The sequence below is a fragment of the Bufo bufo genome, chromosome 4, assembly GCF_905171765.1.
Source record: "Bufo bufo chromosome 4, aBufBuf1.1, whole genome shotgun sequence".
NCBI lineage: Eukaryota > Metazoa > Chordata > Amphibia > Anura > Bufonidae > Bufo > Bufo bufo.
In genome coordinates, this window is record NC_053392.1 from 200,008,037 (window position 1) to 200,025,421 (window position 17,385).

At 42.6% G+C, this 17,385-nt stretch overlaps 1 protein-coding gene across 1 annotated transcript in view; it reads right to left on the reverse strand.

Moving 5' to 3' along the window:
• The window catches only part of SLC2A2 (solute carrier family 2 member 2), a 55,417-nt gene that overhangs the window by 14,083 nt on the left and 23,949 nt on the right, over positions 1-17,385 (reverse strand). The window contains exons 5-6 of the mRNA XM_040428226.1: positions 15,176-15,291; positions 12,227-12,389 (exon numbers count right to left, since the gene is read on the reverse strand). Coding sequence (XP_040284160.1) covers positions 12,227-12,389; positions 15,176-15,291 — 279 coding nt within the window. The remainder of the gene's footprint in view (positions 1-12,226; positions 12,390-15,175; positions 15,292-17,385) is intronic.

Consider the following 17,385-nt stretch of genomic DNA (forward strand, 5'->3'; position numbering starts at 1 on the left):
TAAAGCCTGTAAAATGCATAGATAGGAAAGCTGGACAAGACTAGACATGACATCAGTCATGTAAGTCATGATTTGTCCCTCACAAGTATCATGTGACCTGGCATTTAGTTAACTACCCAGTATCCAATAAGATAACAGATACAGTATATACAGTATTACTACCCGCAGCAGCACCTCAACATCATGTCTGTCAGTGTCTATATAGAAGCTGATTTCTGTGTGTGTTTGTTTTTTTACTTTAAACTTTAACAACATGACAACATCACCTCGAGACAGGCGGCCATTTTACAACATCATCTAGAGACCGACTGCAATGTAAATATACACAGTGATGTAGTTACTGCCATTACCACAATAAAATCATGATTCCAACACTAGTCCCACTTACTTATCTCATGGATGTGTCCCCTGTGCTGACACAGCACATATATGTCATGCAACACTGTTTCTTAGGCCTCATGCACACGAACGTTTTTTTTTCACGGTCCGCAAAAACAGGGTCCGTAGGTCCGTGATCCGTGACCGTTTTTTCGTCCGTGGGTCTTCCTTGATTTTTGGCGGATCCACGGACATGAAAAAAAAAGTCATTTTGGTGTCCGCCTGGCCGTGCGGAGCCAAACGGATCCGTCCTGAATTACAATGCAAGTCAATGGGGACGGATCCGTTTGACGTTGACACAATATGGTGCCATTTCAAACGGATCCGTCCCCATTGACTTTCAATGTAAAGTCCGGAGTCCCTTTTATACCATCAGATCGGAGTTTTCTCCAATCCGATGGTATATTTTAACTTGAAGCGTCCCCATCACCATGGGAACGCCTCTATGTTAGAATATACTGTCGGATATGAGTTAGATCGTGAAACCTCATTTCCGACAGTATATTCTAACACAGAGGCGTTCCCATGGTGATGGGGACGCTTCTAGTTAGAATATACTACAAACTGTGTACATGACTGCCCCCTGCTGCCTAGCAGCATCCGATCTCTTACAGGGGGCCGTGATCAGCACAATTAACCCCTCAGGTGCCGCACCTGAAGGGGTTAATTGTACTATCATATCCCCCTGTAAGAGATCAGGGCTGCCAGGCAGCAGGGGGCAGACCCCCCCCTCCCCAGTTTGAATAACAATGGTGGCCAGTGCGGCCCCCCCCCTTCCTCCCTCTATTGTAATAATTCGTTGGTGGCACAGTGTGCGCCCCCCCCCCCCTTCCTCCCTCTATTGTAATAAATCGTTGGTGGCAATTATTGGCCCCCCTCCCTCTATAGCATTAACAACATTGGTGGCCCGTGTGCGGCCTCCCATCTTGCGCCCCCCCCCCCCCCCCCGATCATTGGTGGCAGCGGGTTACTAGCAATAGTACAAGATTCATACTTACCTGGGAGCTGTGATGTTCGTGTCCGGCCGGGAGCTCCTCCTACTGGTAAGTGACGGTTCATTTAGCAATGCGCCGCACAGACCTGTCACTGTCACTTACCAGTAGGTGGAGCTCCCGGCCGGACACGAACATCGCAGCAGCAGGTAAGTATGACTCTTCAACTATTGTACTATTGCTAAGTAACCATGGCAACGAGGACTGTAGTAGCGTCCTGGTTGCCATGGTTACCGATCGGAGCCCCAGCGATTAAACTGGGACTCCGATCGGAACTCCGCTGCCACCAATGATGGGGGGGGGGAGATGGGAGGCCGCCCACTGGCCACCAATGTTGTTAATGCTATAGAGGGAGGGGGGGGGGGGCGCACACTGTGCCACCAACGATTTATTACAATAGAGGGAGGAAGGGGGGGGGCGCACACTGTGCCACCAACGAATTATTACAATGGAGGGAGGGAGGGGGTGGGCGCACACTGTGCCACCAACGAATTATTACAATAGAGGGAGGGGGGGGGGCCGCACTGGCCACCAATGATATTCAAACTGGGGAGGGGGGGGGAGGGTCTGCCCCCTGCTGCCTGGCAGCCCTGATCTCTTACAGGGGGATATGATAGTACAATTAACCCTTTCAGGTGCCGCACCTGAAGGGGTTAATTGTGCTGATCACGGCCCCCTGTAAGAGATCGGGTGCTGCCAGGCAGCAGGGGGCAGTCTTGTACACAGTTTGTAGTGTATTCTAACTAGAAGCGTCCCCATCACCATGGGAACGCTTCTGTGTTAGAATATACTGTCGGTTCTGAGTTTTCACGAAGTGAAAATTCAGCTTTGAAAAAGCTTTTATGCAGACGGATCTTCGGATCCGTCTGTATAAAAACTAAACTACGGCCACGGATCACGGACACGGATGCCAATCTTGTGTGCATCCGTGTTCTTTCACGGACCCATTGACTTGAATGGGTCCGTGAACCGTTGGCCGTGAAAAAAATAGGACAGGTCATATTTTTTTCACGGCCAGGAAACACGGATCACGGATGCGGCTGCAAAACGGTGCATTTTCCGATTTTTCCACGGACCCATTGAAAGTCAATGGGTCCGCGAAAAAAAACGGAAAACGGCACAACGGCCACGGGTGCACACAACGGTCGTGTGCATGAGGCCTTACTGAATGTCAGAATTGATATGATGTGTAGGGTGTCGCATGACTGAGGCCATGTTTCAGTTAGGCTACTTTCACACTTGCGTCATGGATCTGCACAAACGCTTCCATTCAGATAATACAACCGCCTGCATCCGTTCAGAACGGATTCATTTGTATTATTTGTAACATAGCCAAAACGGATCCGTCTTGAACACCATTGATCTGTTTTCTATTGTGCCATATTGTTTTAGTGAAAACGGATCCGTCCCCATTGACTTACATTGTGTGTCAGGACTGATCCGTTTGCCTCCGCATCGTCAGGCGGACACCAAAACGCTGCAAGCAGCGTTTTAGTGTCTGCCTCCAGAGCGGAATGGAGGCTGAACGGAGGCAAACTGATGCATTCTGAGCGGAACCTTATCAGAATGCATTAGGGCAAAACTGATCCGTTTTGGACCGCTTGTGAGAGCCCTGAAATGGATCTCACAAACGGAAACCAAAACGCCAGTGTGAAAGTAGCCTTAGGCCATGGATACATTACACAGGACTGATACATGGGCTATACCATTCTACTGCATATAGGGGTCACCTGCCTGATATAAGAAAGTTATGTATGCAGAATTTCAAATATTAGTAAATCTGTCTAGAGATTCATTTACATAGGAGCATAGCGCAGAGCCAATAAAAGTCGCTAATGTTTGCGCAGTTTTAGCGATTGCGCAAAAATTTGCGACTTTTTCACGCCATTATTTTGACTTGAGCTAATGATAAATCTGGCCCATCTTCTTTGGTTGGTTTCTTTGTTGTTTTTCTTCCCTCTAGAGATCATCACCCATTAGATTTCTTCAGTGAACAGATAAATGAAGAAAATGTATTGCTCCAGTGGAGCAGAATGTGCTTACATGTGGGTAAGCAAAAACTGGAATGAACTGTCTGTTTCTTTCTGTTAATTGGATAGGGCATAAATTAATGTTCCATGCATTAGCACACACAAAGAAATTTAGTCATTTTGGTTAGTTTCATATTTTAGTGAGGAATATGTAATAAATGAATAACATCTTCATTTACACCACAAACTATTAAAAAAAGAAAAAAGAACAAAAAGGTTCTACTTTTTAAACCTCACTGCAGGCAGTTGTGGGAACACTTGCTCCACACCGGAGGCAGCAGGACCTGATGCTCTCAGCGTCATGACGTCACATGATCACAATTTTATTTTATTTGTTGACACTAGTGGGGGTGGGGAGATTTTATATATACTGAGGGCACTATGGGTGTCATTATATGTCCTGGGGCACTACAGAGGTGCATTATTTACACTCAGGGGCACTATTGAGGTCATTATATAAACCAAAGGAACTGTGGGGGGGTACAATATATACTAATGGCTCTGTAGGGGTTGGCTTAAAAAAAGCCAATGAAATTCCTCCATTTTTAGAGGAGTTTTTAGAAGAGTATTTGTGTTTTTCTGCTTGTCCATTGACTTCTATGAAATTCTTCATCCAATCTGCTTCTAAGATGTAACATTACTTCTAAAGTATTTTTCAAATCAGCTACAGAAAAAACTTTTTACATTTTAGGCTACTTTCACACTAGCGTTAGGAGCGGATCCGTCTGGTGTCTGCACAGACGGATCCGCTCCTATAATGCAAACGCTTGCATCCGTTCAGAACGGATCCGTTTGCATAACCATGAACAAAAAAAAAAAAAAAAAAAAATAATTTTTTTTTTTTTTTTTTTTTGTTCATGATAATGCAAACGGAACCGTTTTGACTTTACATTGAAAGTCAATGGGGGACGGATCCGTTTGAAAATTGAGCCATACTGTGTCATCTTCAAACGGATCCGTCCCCATTGACTTCCATTATAAGTCTGGACGGATCCGTTCGCCTCCGCACGGCCAGGCGGGCACCCGAACGCTGCAAGCAGCGTTCAGGTGTCCGCTCACTGAGCGGAGCGGAGGCTGAGCGCTGGCAGGCGGATGCATTCTCAGCGGATCCGCCTCCATTGAGAATGCATCAGGGCTGGACGGCTGCGTTCAGGACCGCTCGTGAGCCCCTTCAAACGGAGCTCACGAGCGGACACCTGAACGCAGGTGTGAAAGTAGCCTTACACTGTGTGCATAAGGCGGCGTTTTTAACATTAAAGTCAATGGGGAAACTGTTGATGAATCTTTTAAATGTGGATTTAAGGCCCATTTTCCACTGCTGAATCAGTGCCAGATTTTAGCCGTGTTAACATACCCTAATTCCACTGCCTTCTGGCAGCAGCTAATCTCCAGCTGGAATACTGAAAGCTATCATGCTCACAAAAAATGTTGCAAGTGATGCCCACATGTAACACTTGGTGCATATTATTGTGACATTTGGTCCTACTTTTAGAAGTGGAGTGAAAAGTAGGTCAGGATTTTAGATTAGAACACCTTTAAAGGAAATGTGTCACCAAAAATGTTTTCTGCCAGTTAAAACCAGATAGTAACACACAACCTTTTTTATCTAATCTGTTTTTATTTTCTGATTGTATATTTTTTTTTATTTTTTTCTCAACATGATTATGGGGGCAGTCATCTTGCCTGAGCTGTTCTTAACAGCATTTACACAGCAATAAAAAATTGCTTTATGGCAGACCCATGGTCCATAGACACAGTGGACCTCACTGACTTCTATTGGAGAGTTTTTTTGACAATCACCTATTGTGACTGATGGATCATGTCTTATCTGTCATTCTAATCCTGCCTGTAATGACATCACCTCTGTGTATAGATAAGCAGGTAACTGCAGTAAACTGATCTGTACAGACCAAAAAGCGGCGCCTGTTATTAGGCTTAGTGACCAATGCGAAAACTACAGGATTTTATGGTATTTGTTAATCTATAGATAGTGACATGGAAAATTAAAAATAACATCACCAAAAATTCTTTAATAATATGTTAAACATAAAAACATGATTTAAACAATAGGTCCTTTTTTGGTGACACATTTCCTTTAAGTCTCATTTATGATGTGCAACATCACTTGGGCCAACTCTATTATTTGGAGCAACTTTACAATGCAAAGACTTAAAACTGACATCAACCACAGCAAATGATATATTCCTCTCTAAGTCCAAAATGGTGAAATGGAGTAAAGATGCAGAGATATCTTTCCAAAAATAATAATTTCTTAGTATTACTACTACTATAGTACTTAGTACTATAATACCAAACATATTCTGCAGCACTTTATAGTGCTGTCCTAAATTCCCCCCTTCAGTCTGTCCTAAATGCCACAGCCAGAAAGCTCTCCACAGTGCTGCACCTCCATACATCTCCTCTGTCATTTCCGTCTACCACCCTACTCATGCTCTCTGTTCTGCCAATTATCTAAAATTAATATCCTCCATGATTCGTACCTCTCACTCCCGTCTTCAAGACTTTTCTCGAGCTGCACCTACTCTCTGAAATACTCTGCCCCGGAATATTAGATTAATTCCCAACTTCCCTACCTTCAAAACACATTTGTTCAGGCAGGCCTATCAAGCTTCCTAAACTGCCTTGTCCCCTAGTAAACCTCTCCCCCGCCCCCAACTCTTCAGACTTGAACTCGATCTTCTGACAGTAATCCACACACCCAAAACACTAGCACATGCAGATCGGCCTACACCACCCCTCTCAGTCCAAAGATGGCTGGACCATTTCATATAACAATCAACTACCTTTTGTGTGACCCCCCACTTCCTCAAAGATTGTAAGCTCTTGCGAGCAGGGCCCCCACTCCTAATGTATCAGTTGTATATGAGCTGGTAACTTTGTGATGTTTTTTGTTTTGTACATGAACCCTGTGAATTGTAAACCGCTACAGAATATGGTGGCGCTACATAAATAAATATTATTATATAACAATTGATCATAACAAATGAGATAAAAGCAGGAGTGCTATAATCAGTATATAGTTCTAATTTAGTCCAGGGGACCAGTCTCCTGTGTTGGCCTGGGGATTATAAATGAAGCTGCATGGACCTGTCACCAGCCCATAAAACAGATATAAGGTGCAGAGGGATGTGAAGGAGAACTGATTGGTGACAGAATAGAGTGGCGATATTTCTGACCAGGTCAGGTTGTGGCGGAGAAGTACGTCTATGCAGCATTTTGGAAAGAGCTCTGTAGAATAGAAGAAAGGTTTCGTGCTAGAAGCAGATAATCAAAGACATACTTACAGTGCATCGAGGCCCGAAGGGTAAGACTGCGTGTACACAAGACTATACATCATCATCATCATCAATGACCTGTCATTCTTGGCGGATTTGACCAACAATACAATAGGTGACATATTATTAGGACCTGGATTCATGTTTTACCTCCAGTAGGGAAGTAGAGTAGATATGAGAAATGTAACAGGATTGGGATATGGACTGAATGTGATGAAGAAAGTATAACTACAACACATCAGGCCTGATGTCTAGGTTGTATGGTTGTGTTACACAGATAGAAATGCTAGGTTTAGGCAAACAAGATGATGGAGGAAATAGAGGGAACACTGGAAGAGATACCATGTACGAGACCAATTTCAGACATTTTTCAGATGCCTCTCATGTTAAACTAGGAACTGTAATTTCTCAGGTAATAACTGGGTGAAAAGCACCAAATAATTAACCTCAGGGGAAAGTTGACTTTAGCAGAGCATTATAGAAAGGGAATGCCTAGTGACATCAAGTAGACAATTGAGTAACCAAGGTATTATCAACTGCGGAACATGGTGCACGTTCACAGATAGACAATGTGGAGTCATTGTCATATGTCCACAGTTTAATGGCACAATATGCTCCTTCTGTAGAGGGAAGTGTTAGATTTAAATATATATGTATATATGCCTACAGTGTGAGCCCAGTACATGGGCCTATCCAGGTGGTGTGTATATATATATATATATATATATATATATGTATGTATGCCCCTTTGTCAGCATGCATGTCTATATATATGTGTATGTATAGGTATGTGGGCTTATAGCTTCCCATTTATGCCCCAGGTTTATATTGAGTGTATATATGTATATAGATCTGCCCCAAGCACCTATATAGATATATGTGCTTAAATGTGGCCAGTAATATCCCCCAGCCACTGCGACCGCCCCCCCCCCCCCCCCCCCCCCCCCCCAGCCTCCTCCTGCATTCCTGCAGGAGGTGGAGATGGCTCCAGACAATTATATCCAGTCTCTGGTGACTTCAAAAGGCAAGGGATCAATAGACTCCGGTGCCTTTTGTTAAACATCCACAACAGGGCTGGAGATTATTAACATAACAGAGATAGGGGAACAAAAGATCCCCTCCCTCTGTTTTTTGTATATCCCCGGTGCGTTAATTACAGCACCTGGGATATGCAAGCGCTTCACAGGCAGGAGAATCAAAGAGATCCCCGCCTGTAAGCGATCCTTAGATGCGCGTGCAGGGACGCGTGGGCTGGCGCGGTGACATCATTTTGCCGCGCCAGCCCACGTCTCCTTGTCTGCAGTTGTGCACAAGAGTTCAACTCCCCCATAGCCCCACAGCCAGGACCGGCCAAGAAAGCATAGTCGGCGCTGTGCTAGGGAGTCAACCCCTGCTCCCCCAGATGAGGAGAAGCGCAGGCAGAGCTCAAAAGAAGCGGAGCTAACCCCTGCAGCCCCACTGTGATTGAGGGAGTTGAGCCGGGCAGCCCGACAAAAGAACCCCTTGTTATCCCCATAGGGACAATATAGTGCCAGGAGGGTGGGCTGCTGATATTTATGTGTGTATGTAAGTGTGTTATCTAGGTAGATTTGTGGGGTGGAACTGTGTATTATATTGTACTGTGTGTAGTGTAGCTAGGTGTTTATTGTAGTGCTATTACTGTACTGTAGTGTGTGCGTATATATATATTTATAACCATTGATATAGAAATATATATAGATATAGCGTATTAGTGGACTGTAGATGTGTTCTTATTTGAATAAATATACTTTATTGTTCATAATGCACTGTTTATAGTCTTTTGTGGTGACCGCCATAGCAATAGTAGCAGTGAGTCGCAGTTAGTTCAATGTAGTGTAAAGGCAACAGAGTTTTACTTAGTTATATTATATAAATAGGCGGAGTCATCAATAGACGAGTCACGCCTATTTATGAATATTCATTGTCGAGATTACCCAAAATATCAATAATTAATATTTCCCTTTACACCTTCCTATGGGTCTGGTCTTTTATTAGTTGATTGGCTGCTCGATTACACGGGTCAGTTATCAGGAACGAGTGTTCATATTCTCAATAATGGGGATTTAGGAGTTCCACTGATGGGAACCCCCACTGAGCAAGAGAAGGGGGTCTTTTGTCCCGCCGTATGAATGAATTGGTGGTTGAGCATGTACTTTGCTATACCATTCATCCTGTAAGGCTCTAACATTATTGGCAAAGGGCTTAGAGAGGGTTTAAAAAAATAAAATAAGCAATAACTGATTCCCCCACCACTTCTGTTCTGCTTCATTTCTAAACAGCTGTGTATAGGCAGTGATATATCAGTCACAGGGTGCACAGCCTGGGAAGGCAAAGGGGAGACACTTCTCCCCAATCTTGCAAAATGACACTGGCCCCTACCAAGTTCCTTGTGATTCAAAAATATAAAAAATAACAGTGTGTCATGACTACCTACACAAATCCACACTAACCACAGTAAATCAATATATTTGTTCTGCTAGGTAATAGATTGTGTTTTCTAGCATTAACTATTTGTATGTTATCTTTGTTAACTTTTAACCACTGTTAAGGATTCTGTATCCAGGCAATCATAATAGTTCAAGAATACCTAGAGCCACCTCAAGTAACAAGTTGCTGGGGGAGAAAAAAACTAATTATGACTGAAAACCTTTGCTAGTTCATCAAATCCCTCAATTTGTTACTACGTTAACTACGTTTATGTAATATTAGGCCCTGTGCACATATATACCGTATATATATATATATATATACATACATACACACACATTCATAGTAAACCAAACTATCAAATGATCACATTATTTAACCTGCAGAATAAATTTTATCTCCAAAAAAAGAGTAAAAAGTGATACATATATATGCCTAAATAATACCAATGAAAATGTCAACTCGTCCAACAAAAAAACAAGTCTTGGCATAGATGAAAAACGATTTTAAAAAGTTATGTATGTCAGAATATGGTGACACAAACGTTAAAGTGGGGTCATATTGATGACTTATCTTCAAGATAGACAAAGATTTGACAAAGACTCGATTTGTAGAGTCGAAACGCGTCACTTGTTGTCCTCCATGTGGCAATAAAACAGAACTTTTTTCATCTAACTCAGCGAGTGCCGGTCTTCTTTAGATTATCTTCAAGATAGGTCATCAATATCTAATCGCCTGGGATCCAACACCTGTCACCCATGTGGATCAGCTGTTTGAAGGGGTAGCAGTGCTCATGCTTGCACCGTCATCTCCTTGGTAGAGACAGCACAGTGTAATTACAACTGCTCATCCCATTCACTTGAATGCAACACTTGTAAATACAGACATACGGACATTGGAACATACGGAGTACCTTCAGTTTTTTTTGCGGACCCATTGAAATTAATGGTTCTGCATACGTTCCGCAAAAAAAATGCAATGGAAACGGAAATAAAATTCGTTCATGTGCATGAGCCCTAAGGCCGCAATACACGGGACACCAGCCGTGTGCATTCTGCACGGATTCACTTGAATGTGTCCGCAAATCTGGAGATGTGGTGCAGAATGGAACGGAACCACAGAACGGAAGCACTACGGGTTCCGTTTCGTGATTCCGTTCAGCAGAAAGATAGAACTTGCGGACTGAAGTGAATGGGGTCACGATCCACCTGCGGCTGGCCCACGGTTGGTGGCCGTGCATTGCGGTCCGCAATACGTGCACGGGCAGCAAATGATCGTGTGCGTGAGTCCTAACACTGTGAAACTATCCTTGGTGTAAGGGCATACCAAAAATTAATCCTATGAGATATTTTGTTACATATATCAATAGATATTGGGCCACAATCCAAGTTACTACTGTCTGCAGTAAGAGGAAAATCTGAAATGATGGTATTATGGAGAAGAGAGCACAGTGATAGACGTGTAATCTTTTCCATCTGTAGCACTTATCTATTCACTCAGCTTAGTCTTTTTATACTTTATAGTGCAAGAAAACTGACATACTTTTTTACTCTGATTAAGCCGTAGGATACCAGCGCCATAGCTGTACGGCGCTGCGGACTGTGACTAAATCCCAGCTCGGTACAGCTACGGTGGGCTTATTGGTCGGGTGCAGGAGTGGCAGGGGTCCAGTTGTTCGTGCCGCCGCTGCACTACAGTAATACACTCGTATGATCTATACGAGTGTATTACTGTACAGCAGCGGCGGCATGAAGTGCACGGCGTCATAGCAACCAATGACGCCGTGCGCTCCTGCTGTCAGCAGGAATCCCGGCCGGGTCACCACGTACCGCTCTCGGCCGTGCATGAGGCCTAAGAAGGGTGATGGTGCTCGCAGATAGGGATCCTGGCCATGGGTCCCAGCGTGAAGTAGGTATATATAGAAATCCGCAGCACTCTTCCAGTACATGGCAACACAAAAACAAGATTTTATTCTGTTCAAAAATGGTTTTACCGTGTAAAACTTAACAAAAATAAGACACATTAGGTATGGCCGTGTCCGTAAAAACCTGCTCTATAAAAAAAATCACATGATATACTCTGTTAAAAGAACGCTGTAAAAATCAAATAAATAAAAACTTTGCCAGAACAGTCATTTTTTTTCACCTCGCCCTACAAATGCATATTATTGAGTGATCAAAAAGTCATATATACCCCAAAATGGTACCAATGAAAATGTCACCTCCTCGCACAAAAAATGAACCCTCACATAAGAGAATCACTCAAAAAATAAAAACCAATGGCACCCGTAAACCAATCCATCGAAATCTGTGCTGCAAAAGCCATATGGTGCTCCTTCCGTTCTGAGTCCTCCCATGTGCCCCCACTGCAGTTTACCACCACATATGGGGTGTTGCCGTAATTAGGATGAAATGGGTAACAAATGATGGGGTGATTTTTCTCCTGTTACCCCTTGTGAAAATGAAAAATTTGGGGCTAAAGCAACATGTTTCCAAATTCCGTAAAATGGGGTCAAACTGCTCAGTACACCCCTTAATATATTCTTTGAGGGGTGTAGTTTCCAAAATGGGGTCACTTTTTGAGGGTTTCCACTGTAGGGGTACGTCCGGGTCTCTTCAAACATAAAATGGTGCCCAAAAACCATTCTAGCAAAATCTGCCTCCAAAAACCATATTGTGCTCCTTTCCTTTTGACCACTGCCACGTGCCCATAGAACAGGTTACCACCACATAAGGGGTATTTCTGTAAACTGCAGAATCAGAGTGATGTATATTGAGGTTTATTTTGCTGTTAACCCTTGCTATGTTGCAAGAAATAAATGATTAACAAAAAATCTACAATTTTTTAAAAAATGTTTTACCTCTATTTTACTTTAATTCTTGTGGAACACCTCAAGGGTTAACAAAGTTTGTAACATCAGTTTTGAATAAACAGAACAGCAATGTCCCTGTCCGTCTTCACAAACACTTAACCATCAAACTTTAATTGAGGCTAAAAAGATCAGTTATGGTCATATAACCCATAGAAATCTTTTTATGATCTCTATCTATATATGTGTACCATTATTTTATACATGACTTACTTCTTCTGGCAACTTCTTCTCTTCCAAGTACGATATAGGCATATCTGGGACTTTCTGGGCAAAAGAACAGAAGAATCGTCTGGATCACAGCCGGGACACCAGAAAGACCAAGGAGGACAGGCCATAAACTCTTGCTGCCCAGAATAAAGTCTAATCCGACAACCTATGAATTAGCGACATGGAGGGTTTAATATTACTCTGATAGTGGATGTGTAACAGCAGAAACATACTGTAGTTATAGGCAAAGGAAGGCAAGCTAATGTTTACAATGTAAAGACATTAAATATAATGTTATGGTGGCAAACACAACAGTATTAAAAAATGTAAACTATAATTTTATGTAAATGTTTTTTTAACCTTTTCATGACCAGGCAATTTTCCGTTCTATTCCTTTTTGTTTTTTACTCCCAGCCCTCCCAAAGCTTTTTTGTTCACATAGCTGTATAATGGCTTGTATTTTGTAGGATAAGATGGCACTATTTATGGTTGCATACAATGTGGTAGGAAGCTGGGAAAAAAAACTATAAATGGGGAAAAATTGGGAAAAAAACTCATTTTTTGCGGGGCGATCTGTACTTTTCAATGATATCATTTTGGGGCGGTGTACGACTTTTTGGTCACTTTTTATTACCATTTTTGTGGGAGATGAAGCAACCGAAAAATGACGAATCGGCCATTTTGATTTTTTTTCCGCTTTGCTGTTTCCTGCAGGGATTACATTTTCTAGATTGTAATAGTATGGGCATTTTTGCACACCCAGATACCTATTTATTCTATTTTTTTTTCTTCTTTATTTTATTTTATTTTTTTCATTTTGGGGAAAGTGGGGTGATTTAAATATTTTTTTTTTACACTTTTTTTTATAATTCCCATAGGGAACTATAGCATTAGCATTGGAGTCTATCAGGATTTTACTGTATTGCCCTGCCAAGGCTCCATAGAAATTACTAAGCAGCAGCCTCTTGTCATACAGGAAGACAGGGCTGCTGCTAACACACTCTGGCTCCCCCGATCCCAGCCAGGGGGAGCCAAAGCACACCCATAAGCACGTGCTTCCGGGTTTTCAGCATTCAGATGCCCATGGTCAGGATTGACCACAGAATCTAAAGTATTAAATGTCCATGATTGACGTTACCGCCTGTCGTGGACATTAGCTGCGAGTGCCTGCTGTATGAAACAGCAGGCACCCTGCTTCTATGGTGCCCGCTCCACCAAGGAGCGCGCCCCATCTTTAAAGTTCCGAATGCCGACGTAAATAGCCGTATGGTGGTCGGAAAGGGGTTAAAATTACCTTTTGATTTAAACTATATACTAGTTTAATCCTATGAATAAGCACAACAATGGTATTTAAAGGGATCAGCAGGTTATATCTGAGGGCACTATAAAGTAATGACAGACACCCTGACTACAGAGGTGTGTCACTTGTCAATATGGTTTCATTTCATAAAATCATAGTTTACCAGGCATAGCTTGAGCCAGACGCTGTGTGAGCCAGCAGTGAACGATAGGCATGAGCTCCAGACTACCATCCCATCAGCTGATTGACAGCTTTCTCCCTAAGCCTACATGCACATGACCGTATGTGTTTTGCGGTCCGCCCAAAAAAAAACAGATGATGTTCCGTATGTTCCGCGGATCTGTTTTTATTCGGATCTATTGTAATAATGCCTATCCTTGTCCGCAAACTAGAAAAAAATAGGACATGCACAATTTTTTTTGCGGGGCAACGAAATGGACATACTGATGCGGACAGCACACGGTGTGCTGTCCGCGTTTTTTGCAGACCCATTGAAATGAATGGGTCCGCATCCTATCTGCAAAAAAAAATGAACGGACACGGAAACAAACAACGTTTGTGTGCATGTAGCCTAATAGTGGAATAGCTATCCATCAGCAGTGGTAGAACTGGAGGAACCTACAGCTCATGAAGATCAGGACTCCGATTTACAGCATTCCTGGCTCACACAGTGCTCAGCTTGCTCCGTACCTAGTAAACTACTCCCGTACAACACATTGGCAAGCAAGCGAAGATCTGTCACTACTTCATACTGTCCTCAGATAGGACAGTGTAAACCTGATGTTAGATATGGGGTGCTATATATTGTTTACTGATGAACGATGTGGACTCCTGTATTGTAATACACAAAATGTTCCTATAGCCTGAGGGTACGGCCACACGGTCACATTTTCTGATGCAGTTTTGAAAGCCAAAACCAGTAGTGAATAAAAAAAAGTGGAGAAGCCATATCTGTCCTGTATGCTTTCCTTTTATGATCCACTTCTGATTTTGTTTTCCAAAATGTCCAGATGTGCATGTTAAGCGCTTATGCACACAAACGTATTTATTCATTTTTTTTTGCGGACGGTATGCGGAGCCATTCATTGCAATGGGTCCCCAAAAAATACGGAAGTTACTCCGTGTGCATTCTGTATGTCCGTATGTCCGTTCCACAAAAAAATAGAACATGTCCTATTCTTGTCCACATTACAGACAAGGATAGGACTGTTCTATTAGGGGCCAGCTGTTCCGTTCCCGCAAAAAACTGAATGCACACGGATGTCATCAAAATACATACAGTCGTGGGCATGAGCCCTAACAGTGCAAATACATTTTATTAATTCTGAAGACCCTCTGCTCCCCAAGATCTTGGCTGGATGACTGTATCCGCATATAATGCTGTCCGTAAAACTGCTTTTATTCATATGGGCGCAGTCTAATCCCAGACAACCTGTTTAATATGGGATCTGCTGCTGTGTTGAGCAGAGAACAGAAGCTGCAGTGGCCACTACAGGGAAGACATATTACAGGGTGGCCATTTAGATGAATGACCGTCATAAGATGTGTGAAATAGAGAAATATCTCTAATTAGAGAGATACTATTTTCTATTTTTACAACCAATATCTAATTATGTTTATGTCTACTGTACATATTATACTGTAGCACTTACCTGACTGATAAGAATCCCAGTTACAATGCCAAGCTGGTGTAAAGTTCCGAGAGCTCCTCGTAGAGCAGTAGGTGAAATTTCCCCTATATAGATGGGTACTAGTCCGGATGCTAAACCTAAATAAAGAGTTATGATGATTATTTACAACTTATACATAGATTGTCCTTGTACACAGCTGATTTGTGCTTAATTTACATTTCCTCTAAAATATACAAAACCTGCAAAACTAGATCTTTTTTCAGTGATTGCATGCTGAAGGTATGCACACATTTGCTTTATTTCTTAAGGTCATACACATAAAATAGAATTAAAGGGGTTGTCCCAGAAAGATATTCTACAGTTTTCAAACCAGCACCTGGTGTAATTGCATGTAATTAAAGATTTATTATAGCAACTGAGTTATTCAATGAAATCTTATTGTATAGCGCCACCTGCTGTTTGTGCTTTTCTAAATTCTCTATCCAGCTCACTGAGGCTGACATACATGCTCAGTTCCATCTTTCATCTGTCACCAGACGCAGCAGAAAGGACACACCCCTGAAAAAGGACATGTTCCCTAAGCTCACAGCTTGGAATAAATCTAGCAGAGCAATGAATGGGGAGATCTCTGGATTCTTGTGAGGTACAGGGCTGGTTCTAGATTTGTTAGAATAAGATTGTCATGTACTAGATTATGCAGTGGGCAGGGAAGAGGGCGGACCATCATGCCCATCTCATGCATCATTTTCCAAGCCAGTTTATGGTGTGGAGAATGGTCTTAAACTATGCCAGCAAGGTAAATGGCGTAGTTTAAAACACGTTGCACGGCCAGCAGCAGCAAGAGCCAAAGTTATGTAGAGCCCTGCGCCTTTATATAACTTTAGTAATTCTCAAGAGGGACCAATACCTGTGCACAGGTACATCACCTACAACATATTCCAAAGCCTAAGCGGCTCATAACCTAACTTGACCCAGGTAGTAAATCAATTAAAACTTAACTTTTAGGCCTCATGCACACGACCGCCAAAACTGCGGCACGGATCCGGACCTAAACAACGGCCGTGTGCATGAGGCCTAATTTGTGAAATTAAAACGGCTCTGAGCCAACACACAGGTTAAAAACTTTGTTTGCCACTCCTTTGTGTGCACGGATGTCTCCTGAACGGGCGGTGGAGATGTGCACAATCTCCTCTCACTCCTTAACGCCCAGCATTTAATTACCAGTGAGTCCGTTTATATTGACCACCAGCTTAGTAATGCCGCAGTAAAAGGTATGTATTTTGATCTGACACTTTATCAGTAGCTGTCAGACCATGTCAGTAAATTAATTGACGTTTAACCACAGGTCTGACAGCTACTGATAAAGTGTCAGCTCAAAATACATACCTTTTACTGCGGCATTACTAAGCTGGTGGTCAATATAAACGGACTCACTGGTAATTAAATGCTGGGTGTTAGGCCTCTTTCACACGACCGTAGGGCTTTTTCAGTGTATAGCGGTCTGTTTTTCACGGATCCATTGTTCAGTTTTTTTATTAAATTTTTATTAAAGGGATTAAATCACTGGTCTTAATAAATGTCCCCCTTAGGCTGGGTTCACACGGGCGGGAAAAGATGCGGGTGCGTTGCAGGAAAATGCTTGATTTATACCCGCGAGTGCAAAGCGTTTTAATGCGTTTTGCACGCGTGTGAGAAAAATTGGCATGTTTGGTACCCAGACCCGAACCCGGAGTTCTTCACAGAAGTTCGGGTTTGGGTTAGGTGTTGTGTAGATTTTATTTTTTTCCCTTATAACATGGTTATAAGGGAAAATAATAGCATTCCTAATACAGAATGCTTAGTAAAATAGGGATGGAGGGGGTTAAAAAATAAAATAAAAAAATATTTAACTCACCTCATCCACTTGTTCACGCAGCCCGGCTTCTCTTCTGTCTTCTTCTTTGATGACAGGAGGAAAAGGACCTGGGTGACGTCACTGCGCTCATCACATGGTCCATCACATGATCCATCACCATGGTGATGGATCATGTGATGAGCACAGTGATGTCATCAAAGGTCCTTTACCCAGGTCAAAAAGAAAAAAGACAAACCGGGCTGCGCAAACAAGTGGATGGGGTGAGTTAAATTATTTGCTATTTTACTAAGCATTCTGTATTCAGAATGCTATTATTTTCCCTTATAACCATATTATAAGGGAAAATTATGAAGATCGGGTCCCCATCCCGATCATC